Source organism: Tripterygium wilfordii, chromosome 9, assembly GCF_013401445.1.
Source record: "Tripterygium wilfordii isolate XIE 37 chromosome 9, ASM1340144v1, whole genome shotgun sequence".
Lineage (NCBI taxonomy): Eukaryota > Viridiplantae > Streptophyta > Magnoliopsida > Celastrales > Celastraceae > Tripterygium > Tripterygium wilfordii.
This window is the reverse complement of record NC_052240.1, coordinates 6,744,972-6,758,470: the sequence shown is the minus strand read 5'-3', so window position 1 is coordinate 6,758,470 and position 13,499 is coordinate 6,744,972. Positions and strand designations below refer to the sequence as shown.

The window sequence follows — 13,499 nt, the reverse complement described above, 5'->3', positions numbered from 1 at the left end:
GCGTCGTTCTCCCGCTGCATTTGACCTTGTTCACTCTGATGTCTGGGGACCATCTCCCACTACTGCTTTTTCTCAACATCGTTATTATGTTACCTTTATTGATGACTACACTCGATGTACTTGGGTTTATCTTATGAAAAACAAATCTGAAGTCTTTGATCATTTCACTAATTTTCTTCATATGGTTAAAACTCAATACAATACTGTTGTTCGTGCCATTCGGTCTGACAATGGCGGTGAATATCTCACCAATGAGTTTCGCACTCAACTTGCTCAAAATGGGATCCTTCAACAGCTCACGTGCCCCTACACACCTGAACAAAATGGTGTCGCGGAACGCAAGAACCGTCACATCATGTCTGTCGTTCGATGTCTTCTTCGAGGTATGAATGTCCCCAAAACTTTCTGGCACTTAGCTGTTCTTACTGCCACGTACCTTATCAATCGTACTCCGAGTCGGGCACTTCAGGGTGCAACACCCCTTCATGTCCTTCGGCCAGGTACTACTCTGTTTTCTCTTCTTCCTCGTGTGTTTGGTTGTACCTGTTTTGTTCAAAATCGTAGTCCCTCCCGTACCAAACTTGATGATAAAGCCATTCGCTGTGTTTTTACCGGGTATTCTTCCATGTCTAAAGGTTATCGATGTTATGATCCCGTTTCTCGTCGCTTTTATCACTCTTTGGATGTTACTTTTTTGGAGGCTATTCCTTTTTTTCTCATGAAGCCCTCTTATATCAGAACCGGCCGTGGAGCCTTCTCTCACCATCCCAGATCAATCATCACCTCCACGACCGATTTTGTTACCCGAGTCTTCCTCTCCTTCACCTTCTCCTGACTCATCATCTACTTCTAGTGCACCATCTCTCGTTCCCTTTGATCAGGTCTATACTCGGCGCCCGTCTGCTCCTGCCCCTCCGCCAACGTCTTCTCCGGAATCAGGTACTTCACTTTCTCCTATTTCTGTTCCTCGTTACCCCACTCGTGATCGTCATCCCCCTTCCCGTTTTGGATTTACGAGTAGTACTGACCATCCCATTGCCAAGTATTTGTCTTATCATTGTTTTTCAGATTCCTATAAGACCTTTCTTGGCAGGATTGACTTCGATTTGATCCCTCGCTCTGTCCACTCCGCTCTCCAGAATCCTAAGTGGGTCTCTGCCATGGAAGCAGAGATGGATGCCCTACAACGTAATCATACTTGGGACCTTGTTGATCTTCCTTCTGGTGAGAGCACTGTTGGTTGTAAGTGGGTGTTCACTATCAAGTATCAGGCTGATGGTTCGGTTGATCGCTATAAGGCTCGTCTTGTAGCCAAAGGATTCACTCAGATTCCCGGCAAAGACTTTGGAGCCACGTTTGCTCCAGTTGCGAAACTTACTACAGTTCGTCTCCTTGTTTCTCTTGCTGCTACATACTCTTGGCCTCTCCATCAGATGGATGTTAAAAATGCGTTCCTCAATGGGGACCTTTCCGAAACTATCTACATGGATCCTCCACCAGGTTTTCACGGCCAGGGGGAGTATTCGGGGAAAGTATGTCGTCTCCGGAAATCTCTTTATGGCCTTAAGCAGTCTCCTCGGGCATGGTTCGGCCGCTTCAGTGAAGTTGTGCTTGCTATGGGGTTTGTTCAGTGTCACTCGGATCACACATGTTTCATTCGTCGCCAGTCTCAGGGCAAGTGCATTATTATCTCAGTCTATGTTGATGATATCCTCATTACTGGAGATGACTCCCCAGGTATTGTTCAGGTAAAGGATGATCTGCGAAAATCCTTTGATACTAAGGATTTAGGTCCCCTCCGATATTTTCTTGGCATTGAGGTTGCTCGTTCTCGCCGTGGCATATTTTTATCCCAGCGGAAATATGTTCTTGATCTTCTGCAGGATACGGGTATGCTTGGTTGTAAACCTGCCTCTACTCCTATGATTCCTAACCTCAAGCTATCACCAGACTCAGGAGATTGTTTATCAGATCCATCAATGTATCAGCGTCTTGTGGGACGTCTTATTTATTTGACAAACACAAGACCAGATATCACGTTTGCTGTTAGTGTTGTTAGTCAGTACATGCATTCTCCACGTACTTCCCATTTGGATGCTGTTTATCATATTCTCAGTTATCTCAAATCTTACCCTGGTCTCGGATTATTCTATGCTTCTAGAGAGATGTCAGGTCCACCATCTAGTCTCTCATGCTATATACCATCTGATCTCTCGGGCTACACTGATGCTGATTATGCGGGTTCCATAAGTGATAGGCGTTCTACCTCTGGCTTCTGTACTTTCCGGGGTAATCATCTTATCTCATGGAAAAGTAAGAAGCAAGCAGTTGTTTCTCGATCATCAGCTGAATCTGAATATCGTGCTATGGCTCAAGGTACATGCGAAATCATGTGGCTTCGTTCTCTCCTCACTGAATTGGGTATTTCTGTAACAGACTCGTCCTCTTTATTCTGTGATAACAAGTCTGCCATCATGCTATCATCTGACTCAGTTCTTCACGAAAGAACTAAGCATATAGAAGTTGACATCCATTTCATTCGGGAAAAAGTTCGGTCTGGCATTATCACTCCTAGGTTTGTTCCTTCATCGGCTCAGACTGCGGACATGTTTACTAAACCAATAGGTCCTTCTTTACTTAAGTCATCTCTTGTCAAGCTGGGTCTCGTCAATCTCTTCGCACCAGCTTGAGGGGGAGTGTTGGAATTATGAGAGAATATTACGTTTCTTGTAATTATGGGTTGTAAATATTCCCTTTAATTACTTTGATTTAGTTTCCTAGAATTAGGTTGATTTGATTGATTTAGTTTCCCTAATTTAGGGCTTTCAATGTAACTATATAATGTACAACCTCACAACATGAAAATACAATACAAATTATTCAATTCTTCTTTTTGTAACACATAATTAAAAGATTTAGGTATTACTTCTATCTTGCATTCTATGTTACCCTTTGGTTCAATCCCGGTGTACTTACCTCCAGTAGGAAGCAAAATTGTCAGTAGGAGGAGTAGGAGAAGGCATTAAATTGTGCAAGGAAAGATGACGTTAGTAGGAGAACCAAATACGTCAGTGCTAAGTAAGAGTTAATCAGAAGCTAAACAGAGCACAACACCATAATTGGTTAGCAGACATCCTCGCAGTAGTTAAGAACGAAATCAATTTCAGATCGAAATGTCAAAATGCAAGACACCAAAGAACAAAAAGGGATCACGACACAGTAGAACCCAAAAAACAATCAGCACGAAATCAACATGCAGAAACCAAATATGAAACCCGACCCAAATGATACCAGGAGAAACATCATCCCTGATTTTTTTGTGCTATGTGATGGGAGAAAGACAGAGAAACAAAAATGCAATTAGGTAGATTGAAGAAGGAATCGGAATAAAAAAATTTAAAAGTCATTCCCGATGACGACGATGGAACAGTCGCAAGAAAAGATAAACCTGGAATTAAACAACAACGCATTTACGTTGATTGAGGAAATTATCAAAATAAAAACTTAGAAAGTCATAAATGGAATGGCACTAAGAGGGGTGAACCTGGATTTGGCAAGTTATCACACCGTTTAACCCGTTTGAGATATTATAGAAAGCAAGCGAACATTGCCGTCTAGACAACCGATTCCATGCAAATATGTAGATCGAGATCTAATTGTGATCGCGAGAGAGAATAATGAGAAAGAAGCAGGGAGAAAACTAGGTTATGTGTACCATTTGGAAATAAATGCATCTAGGGAAAAGAAGATGAAACTGTCAACTAAAGTCTAGCTTCTGATGTTCCCAAAATCTGAAGGCTCCTAATGTTCCTGAGATCAACAGATGTGAGGAGATAAAGAATAGGTGAATTGACGGTGAAATGTACCTGGACTGAAATGCAATCGCAGACTTCGCATAAACTCAGAGTTACATGTGTAAGTGAGCAATTGGTTATGCTATTGCTTACGTGGTCGCGCGAGAACACCCCATTTCCAGTCGAGGCTTCGGCTATTATATATAGTATTGATTAATCTTTCAATATAATTATAAACTTTGATATTCTTTATTTTGTAGTATTGGTTATGTGAGCACTCGAATTGATAAAGCCAAAAAAGAAAGTTGCAATACCAAGGTTTATTAAGTGGGACATCTCCAAGTTGGATACAGTTGTCGCAACAAAATGTCTTACAAAGATATCTATCTGGAAAAAAGGTTGGTAATTTGATATGTCCTAATATTATATGTATTACTTCAAAATATTATCTGTCTTGCAAAAAAAAATATCTATTTTCATTGAAATGTTATTGTCTCAGTATAATGTTATCTGTCTTCCTCAATATGTAAATCAATGAGAAAGAACTCACACCAACAGTAAATGAAATGGAAACAGTAAATGAAATGGAGATGCTGAAAATAAAGGGATTAATTTTGCAAGAAGAGGAATCTGGAGAAGAAATGAAAAGGAAAATGTTGGGAAAAAAAGGAACAAAGCTGAATAAAAAATTGAAACTGATGATGATGATCTTGTTCATGTAGACGATGTTCTTGACAAAGTGAAGACAAAAAAATCAAAATTTTCTTTTATTACAAAAACAAAAAACTACAAGTGTACAATAACATGTCTTAGAATGACAAGAGAGAGCTAGAAGAGATACAAGTTTGATGGAGATTGGTAAGTAAATCTTAATCAAAATTGATTTTTGTATGTAATGAAACATATATTATTTTATAGACAGATAAAATTTTAATTGAAAGTGTAATCATATGGGATGGTAAATGACCTTATTCAACAGTAATATTCGAAGACGTAATAGCATTGATTGAATAGAAAGAATTTTCTAATGGAGTAAATTAACAAATAATATTTTATTAGTACAAAATATATTTTTTCAATTATCCAATGTAAATCCTTATATACTCACATATATTATTCCTTCTAGGTCATGGATTCATTAGCAAAAATCTTGATATCAAGGTAGTCAAGCATATCAGAAGGTCAAATATGGGAACATCATAATGGCGTATCATATGTCTTCAATAGTCTGTGTTTGACAACATATAACAAATTCAAAATATTATTCAAGTATCTATTTCTTCATATTTTATAGTACTATGGTCAAAATCTTATAGACTATGCTGACTACCAAGAAAGAAAGTTTGCTGGAAATGCAAGTTGCCAAGATCTATGCTGAAAAGGGTCAAAATCATAAATATTTGATCTCCCCCCTCAATTGCAATAATAACCACTGGACATTATTAGTGCACGACTCAGAGGAAGGAATATTATACATTATAATTCATTATCCCCAATAACTACTTCACCAATAGATCATTATCTTAAATATGCAGAAGAAATGGTAACATTTTAATGAACCTTTTAATACACTGGAAAATGTACATGTAAAATTCTATATTTAAAAATTATATATATCCAAAAACTCTTACCATTCTATAATCTGTTGGCTCCCAAATATCCTACATCATAAAAAGGTTTCCACAAAACAAAGACACAACATAAAAATCCATCATTCAAAATTATGCCATTTTGGTAACCCGAGAAGAATTTCATTATTTTGGACAGTCAACCCGCCTAGGTAACATACAAAAGTAAACTTTTATACTGTGTGGACAAACATTTACAAGGTGAAAAATATTTTTTAAAATAAAATGACATGGCAAAATTGACCTACTAACACTAATTACAGTCACAACTATAACACTTATCAGTTTAATTAAAATAAAATCAAAGCAATAGCAATCACATGCCTCACACTTGCAATAACCTCCACTTCATGTGCAAAATTTGCATCCCATATAGTAGAATAATTTTTAAACCTCTTGAATGCAACTTTAAAACCATCAGGCAAAATGCCATCAGATGAGTTATTCTTCGACGATTGGTTACAATTTGCTACGAAATCATCTAAGGTGGTGTTTGGGATGATGGATTCGAATTGGGTCTTAGTAGTGATGTTTATCCATCCCCATCAAATCCACGAGGTCTGGAATCCACAAGACTTGCGGATATCAAGATGGGAAGGTACTGGCTTATGGGGGATTGATAGTTGATCCAGCATGACTAGGCCGACTAGAGTGGGGGAAGGAATGAGCCATTGCGTTGGAGGTAATGGAATTGGACAAATCAAAGGTCCGAACAGATATAATAGCACTCCATTGAGAGGTCCATATCGAACCTACTCGATTTGCCCCCAAATTTCTTTAGTATTCAAAAATTCAGAGGACATGATATTCGCAAGTCCTTGATGGCATGAACAACAGCCCATATAAAACCTTCAATAGGTAGGACAAGGCCAATAAGGAAGAAGATAAATATGCTTGACTTATAAGGCAAATAGGGAACAACTCAGCTAAGACGAACATGTTTCACCAAGGCCAATTCTAGAAGAATCAATAGAAAGATCAGGTTTTGTGATAAAATTGGGGATTGGGGTGCATACTAGAGAGATGAAACTGGGGATTAGGGTTCATATTAGAGAGAGATGAAAGACACATGTATTGGTCACTACTCGTATACACATTGAAATATACAAATATCCAGCTTGGTTGGTATTTCTTTTCTTTGTGACTTGTGAGTAGATATATATATTAGCTGCTTTTGAAGGAATTAAAAAATTTAAAATATTAAAATGTGCGTGTGGCACAAGAGTGATGTTGTTGAAATGAAATGTGGTGCCAAAGTGAAGGATTGAAAGGAGAATTGGAACTAGACGTGATTAGCTTCTTAAGGATGTTGCAACTGGTGAAGTTATTGGAAGAGCTACAAGGTGCATTTTGATCCTTTTCATATTGTTAGTGTAAACGAGTTAACTAGATTAACTAGACACATATTATTACCACATACTTAATTGAATTTTAGCCATTGCACCTTTAAAGTGTGTTTGGATAGAGGGATTTGGGGGGAAGGGAATTGAAGGGAAAGGAAAGGAAGAGAAGGGAAGAGAATGGAAGGGAAAATACATTTCCCTTCTCATGTTTGGATAGATAAAAAAAGAAAAGAAAGAAAAGCAGTTTAATTTACTAGTTTATCATTATTTTTTATGTTTAAGTGTTATGTTCAAGGGTAAAATGGGTTTTAAACTTTTAAGTAACTTAATTAGTAATCTCTCCCCTCCAAATGACTCCATTTTGGAAGGAAAGAATTTTGACAAAAATTTAATGAAATCTTCCTCCCAAATCCCCTCAAATCCCTCCCATCAATTTTTTATAAACTATCCAACAAGGGAATTGGAAGGAAATTCTCTTTCCCTTCCCTCCCCTCCCCTCCAAATCCCTCAATCCAAACACACTCTTAGAACAAGTCTTTAGAGTGTGATCTATTAGGATTGGTCAAATGTCATTTTTACTAATTTTTTCACTCTTATGATGCGTTTGGTATGGGGGTAAGAATTTGGAGGTATAATTTGTTGCCCATGTAAATGTTACAAGGGTAATAATAATTATGAAGAATAATTGTTACCCTTGTTAGGTAAAGAAGGGTAAAATTTACCCAAGTATTCATTACTATTGTTTGTTATGGCTATACATTACTGGTGTAATACCATTACCCTTATTTGTTATTATTGTAATAAACCAAACTAGAAAAAGAGAGAGATCATGTTATTTTTTTATTGTTACGACTATCATGTACCAAAATTTAAAAAATATAGATACATATGCATATATATACACACAAAGAGGCAAACACACACACACATATATATATAACAACAATTGTTGACAATTTCAACAAAATAATTTGATAACATTCAAATCCATGACAAAGACGTAACACAAGTTTTTCCCAATATCCAAATTCATCATGGGTAATTAGCCAATATCTAAATTCAAGCATATAAAAATAACACATAAGTTATTTCCAGTATCCCAAATTCAAGCAAACCAAGCATAGCACATAAGTTTTTCAAACATCCAAATTTAAGCAGATTAAATGTAGCACATAAGTTTTTTCCTCTAGAGAATCACTAAATCAAACCGAGCACCATCTTCACATAAAGGGTTTTCTCCTCCACAGAATCCATAGCATAGAAGTTTTCAATATCTTCAAGAGTCATCTTCTTCATTGCTTGCACCACTTGCAATGTCTGTAGACCTGGTAATTGTCCAATATCATATTTCAATTGTGCCCTATCTGCAGGTTTTGACCCAGTAGTAATGGTAGCTAGTATTTGAGAGAGCTGTTCATTCCCAATAGCAAAAGCCGCCTCCACCTTGCTAGAAAGTTCAGCTTGTGAACTTTCTATCTCTTCTAACTTTCTCTTATAAGCTGGTTTTCTTGTTGAACTAAAAGTTGCAATGGTTACGGGAACTTCTTCATTGGGTGTAGCAATAGATTGAGAAACACGATCAGCAGCAGTGGCTGCATTAGTCCCTATAGCCCTATCTTTGGCAAAAATCTCCTCAAACTTATCATACAATGGCCATGATTTCATATACAACCCCTTCGCAAAAGGATGACTCTACAAAGAACAAAAATCAACATTATTCTAAACAATTCCCTACATAATTACAAAAGAAAGCATTGCTAAACAAATTAATCATGTGTGTAATCAAGAATACTATTATCAAACCACTATAACCAAGCCTTTTCAAACAACTATAAATATTATAACCAAAGAATAGAAGTGTACTCAATTATCAAATAATGAACTTCAAACAAAGACCAAAATTATAGAACTCAAGATAAAAATTAATAAAGGAAGTACCTTGACCCATTCATCAAAAACAACCTTATCACCAGTTACCATCTTCCTTTCATCATCCCACCCAAAGCCACTTCCCTTTTCTTTGATTTCATGTATAGCAGTAAATTGTCTTTTTAAGTAGCCTAGTCTAGAATCAATGTTCTTCTCTGTAACATCGATGCTAGGAATTTTCTTCCTCATCTCTTGTAGCAAGCAAGCTACATACCCATTCTCGAACCCGCCTTCCCCTTTGAACTTGTTTTCTCGATGCATGGTGATTAATGCATTAGTCAAACATTGGTCCTCTTCTGAATTCCATCTTTTCTTTGATCCGTTATCCGCACTCTCGGTGGCCATGCTTTGATGACAAAAGAATAAATAGATTATTACGGCAACAACAATAACACAACAAGAGAGACACAACCAAACAGTATAGCAATAGCTATAAAACTCTTCATTAACTTGGCATTTAGCTGCTAAGAACCGGACATTAACTTGGCATTTAGCTGAAAGCAACTTCCCTGTACACTTTTCAAATCATTTCATCGCTAGATCAGCATGATTGTCGTATAATTCAGTACAAATAAAGTACTCCTAACACGATGAAACAAACTTGAACACTTAAAATTCAATACAAATAAGGTAGTTCTAACACACTTTAAAGCAAATTGAAAGTCAAATTCAGTTGAAGAGTTCTAATTTTGCACTCTATTAGCTCTCCAAGTATTGAACATCTCATTTGCAAGTTGATCCCTCCAAGCAGTCCACTCATTTGAAGGCTCAACAATTCCTATGTGTTCTCCGTGCTCATAATCATTTAGAAAAGCTTGCCCAAATTCTGTATCAAGCTGAGCTTCAATCGGATCAAACCTCATCTCTCTATGAATCAGGTTGTGGAGCAAACAACAAGCAGAAATTATGTCAGTGTATGTACTTATCCCATAGAAGTAAGTGTTATGCAGTATTTTTCACCGCATTTTTAGCAATCCAATGCACTTTTCAATTATATTCCTTGGTGCAGAGTGTTTCATATTAAAGAATTCCTTTTTTGTCACTGGTTGACGTCCTTCCCTCCACTCATTTAGATGATACCTTTGTCCTCTGTAAGGTGCCAAGAGTCCATTACCATTGGTATAACCAGTATCGACTAGGTAATAATACCCTACATGACATACAAATATTTCAGAAACACAATATCATACCATAAGCAGTTTAGTATATTTTAGGAAGGTAAGATCTTACCATTTGGAATTTTTAGGGCATTACGCCTACTAATAGCATCCCTTAAGATCCTACTATTAGCAGCAGACCCTTCCCAGCCTGGCAAAGCATAGACAAATTGCATATCCCTCGTACAAACCAATAGCACATTGGTTGCTAGTTCACCTTTTCTTGTTCGATATTTTGTTTTTGCACCTTCTGGAAGTCTCAACTTCATATATGTGCCATCTAAAGCTCCCAAGCAATTCTATTCAATCATAATATATGTATAAATAATCAAATGAATACATTTTACCTAGTCTCTACAAAATAATAAATATAGACTCTCTTACCTTAAACCACTTCCATTTATTGTCGGTACAATTTTCACGAACAGGCTCCGGGGTCTTTAGTAACACTTCATGCAGACGTAACACGCCTTGTTATACCTTATGAAACAACCTACTTATTGTCTCTTGGGAACGACGCCTTGTATTCTTAATCATCATATTCCTTGTATCATGTCCCAAAATGTTCAAGAAAAGTGCAACCATCTCTTCAACTAGCATGTTTTTGGTATCTTTAAGTCCTACCATGGTTCTTAACATTCCACACAATATGTAAAAAGTTCGCTTGTCCATTCTAATTTGTTCAATGGCGGCAACATCGTCTTTAAGAAAATCGTTGATCTTTTTCATTCCTTTGTCAAATGGCCTTTTGACAAAGGGCTTAGTGAGCATAAAGTATTTCTTCCTCTCTTGTATGAAGTACATGGATGAATAGTGGTACACCATCACCAAAGTTCTAAGTCTAATCCACAATGTTAATGCAAGTAAACCTTTTGCTTCATCGTCAAAGGGAGACGAGCCATATCACGCCCAAACTAGAAAAACCACAAAAAGAAAAATAATCTCTATAAAATAACCCAAATAGATTCAGGCCATTTACGCTCACAAAAAATATAGAGAATGTGATTTTGCTTTTCTAGCATAATTACATGACCTATAATGGGGTGAGGCAATTTTGAGCCAGTTGGTGCTCTGGTTATGCCAACAGAACCCCAAAAACTATGAACCAAACAAATATGAACATACCTCACGGAACATCATTTCATCTCATTTCAAAACCAGTAGCCATACATCACAGAACATCAACCAAGCAAACATGAAACAAAAAATGGAACCCAGTATTGACAAATAAAATCCAACAAAATCCAAAATCCAAAAGCAGAACTCAAACATATAAAATTTCAACTCAACAATCAAGAATAGAACCCCAACATTCAAGCCAATGCTACCATAATATGCAATAAGCAATCCGAAACAGGTATCAATGTCAAAGAGCAAATAAATATGTTTCACTCAAATCCAATCCACAAACATATACCCGGTGTTCAAAGTGAATATCACCATAGTGAACAAGCAAATCAACATCGGGCACCATAAGTAGAGAATAAGCTTCACCCAGAAATATATACCCAGAAAATCCATTTAAATCGGTTTGTATTACCTAGAAACATATACTCAGCAGAGAACATGTTAAGCATGGAAACAGTAAGCATAGAATCATATACCCAGAAAATTACCTACATATATAATTGAACATAGCCAATAAAATACTTGCAAGTAGATCAAAATACTTGAAAGTAGCCATAACAATGCAATTATATAGCCAGATTCAAGCCATACCTAGAAGCCTTGAGGGAGAGATTTGGAAATACAAAGAGAGAAGAAGGCGCTTGTGATGAGGGAGACGAGCTCATATCGTCGATTGCAACGAGAGAGACAAGAATCGTCGAGAGAGACGAGACGAGCGTAGATCGTCGATTTGCAATGAAAGAGACGGTACGCACAGAAGAAGTATCGTGTGAGGAGTTTTTTTGGGGGATTTAATTAAGGGGCTAATAGGTTAGAGTAAAACTTGCTATTACTTTTTATTACCCAGGTCCCCCCACCAGTAAATTTTATGTATAAAAAATAAACTCAATTACTAAAATTTATTACAGGAGTAAAAATTATAATGTGATTTAATTAAGGGAGTAATAGGTTAGAGTAAAACTTCCTATTACTTTTTATTACCCAGGTCCCCCCACCAGTAAATTTTATGTATAAAAAATAAACTCAATTACTAAAATTTATTACAGGAGTAAAAATTATACTGACATAACAAACACAAGTAAACTTAAAATTTAATTACCCTTGTAACCATTACACCCCATTACCCCTCTACCAAATGCATCCTTAGCATTAGCAAGCTTTTGCCTTTTCGAGTCTTTTCCTAGTAAACTCATTTTGATGACTTCTTATCTTTTGTTGGTGATTTCAGAATAGAAAAACTAGACTTGAGAGATTCAGGGAGTAGAGCAAAGTCTATAGGACATTAGAATCAATTGGTCTATGTTTCATAGACTTGGATTATTATGAATTACCTAGCAGAGCTGATTGTGATATTGTTTTGTAGCGCATTTGTGACAATTCAATCTACTATTTTCACGTTAGTTGTTAAAAAGTGTTCGGATTGTGTCCTAAAAACATATCATGTATGATGACAGTTCTGAAACTTATGGATAAACATTTTAATGTTGCATTTGCGTTTTAAATATTTTAGATGTCTTTTCATTTATGTATGAATGTTCCATCAACGTTTAGGGATGTTATTTATAGTAATCTTGGATATTCAGATACACTTTATGTGTGAGTATAGACAGACACAAGATTCATTGTTACATCCGAAATAAATTAGTCACAACCAGATTAACAAAGCTAGGCACTTTGTTAATATAGGTTGTGCATGGGCATCTCCAAATAAGGGAGTGGTTTGTCTTGACTACTCGAGAAGATTCTCGGATTGGTGCACTAGTGTATGTAAGACAACATATATTGACGGACTTACATAGGAAAGAACAACCAGAAAAGTAATATCAACGAGTTGTTCATCCTATAGCTATGAGAGTATTATATCTCTTAAGCTTGAGTAGGTCAATACTTTCACACTTATAGCGTGTGTGTTTTGATTCATCAATGAGTGAGACACGCACTATGTCGATATACTCGATGAATTGGATGTATGCCAATAAAGTGTGGGAGCACACCTACAATATAGTCATTCATGTACTTTCGGGTTATGGAAGTGTAAGCACCCACTTGAGAAGTTCAAATTAATCTACCCAGAAAATATGCACAATGATCCTTATGAATCAAGTGTTGGTATTTGGATTGATCGATGAGTCAATCTGATACGCTTAGTGGATAGATGCAAAGGAACCGAGAGCTCATGAGAAATATGGACTTTGGAGTGTTTGAGACTTTGGAGTGTTTGATAGTACATAAACTCTCACTCCAACTTATCGGGTATTACATGGAGGATATATTCGTACACATCTCATAGGTCAGGGAAAGGTTTCTAAAAAGAAAAGCCTCGATGTAAAAATCGTATATCTCTGTGAGTTCATCCATAGTTCATGTGGTGTTAGACGAACATTGGATTTAAATATTATTCCTAGTCATAGAGCTTGATGATAAAGGATAATATTTCGGGAGCCTAGATTTGTATGTCCTGCAGAGTCCCCTTGGTAGCCCTATTTTAGTCTCTTGTCTTATTCAAAGAAGATCGGCAAA

The 13,499-nt window shown here is 36.6% G+C and overlaps 2 protein-coding genes across 2 annotated transcripts; both read right to left on the bottom strand.

Annotated features, from left to right (window-relative positions):
- Positions 1-7,890: 7,890 nt before the first annotated feature.
- On the bottom strand, positions 7,891-8,991 carry LOC120006701. Its single transcript, XM_038856836.1, has 2 exons — positions 8,704-8,991; positions 7,891-8,457 (listed from the first exon to the last, which is right to left on the bottom strand). The coding sequence occupies exons 1-2, from the start codon at positions 8,953-8,955 to the stop codon at positions 7,963-7,965; spliced, it is 747 nt and encodes a 248-aa protein (XP_038712764.1). The 5' UTR covers positions 8,956-8,991; the 3' UTR covers positions 7,891-7,962.
- A 228-nt stretch (positions 8,992-9,219) lies between these two features.
- On the bottom strand, positions 9,220-10,676 carry LOC120005978. The gene is made up of 5 exons (XM_038855857.1): positions 10,332-10,676; positions 9,925-10,150; positions 9,655-9,844; positions 9,390-9,561; positions 9,220-9,276 (listed from the first exon to the last, which is right to left on the bottom strand). The coding sequence occupies exons 1-5, from the start codon at positions 10,674-10,676 to the stop codon at positions 9,220-9,222; spliced, it is 990 nt and encodes a 329-aa protein (XP_038711785.1).
- Positions 10,677-13,499: the final 2,823 nt, after the last annotated feature.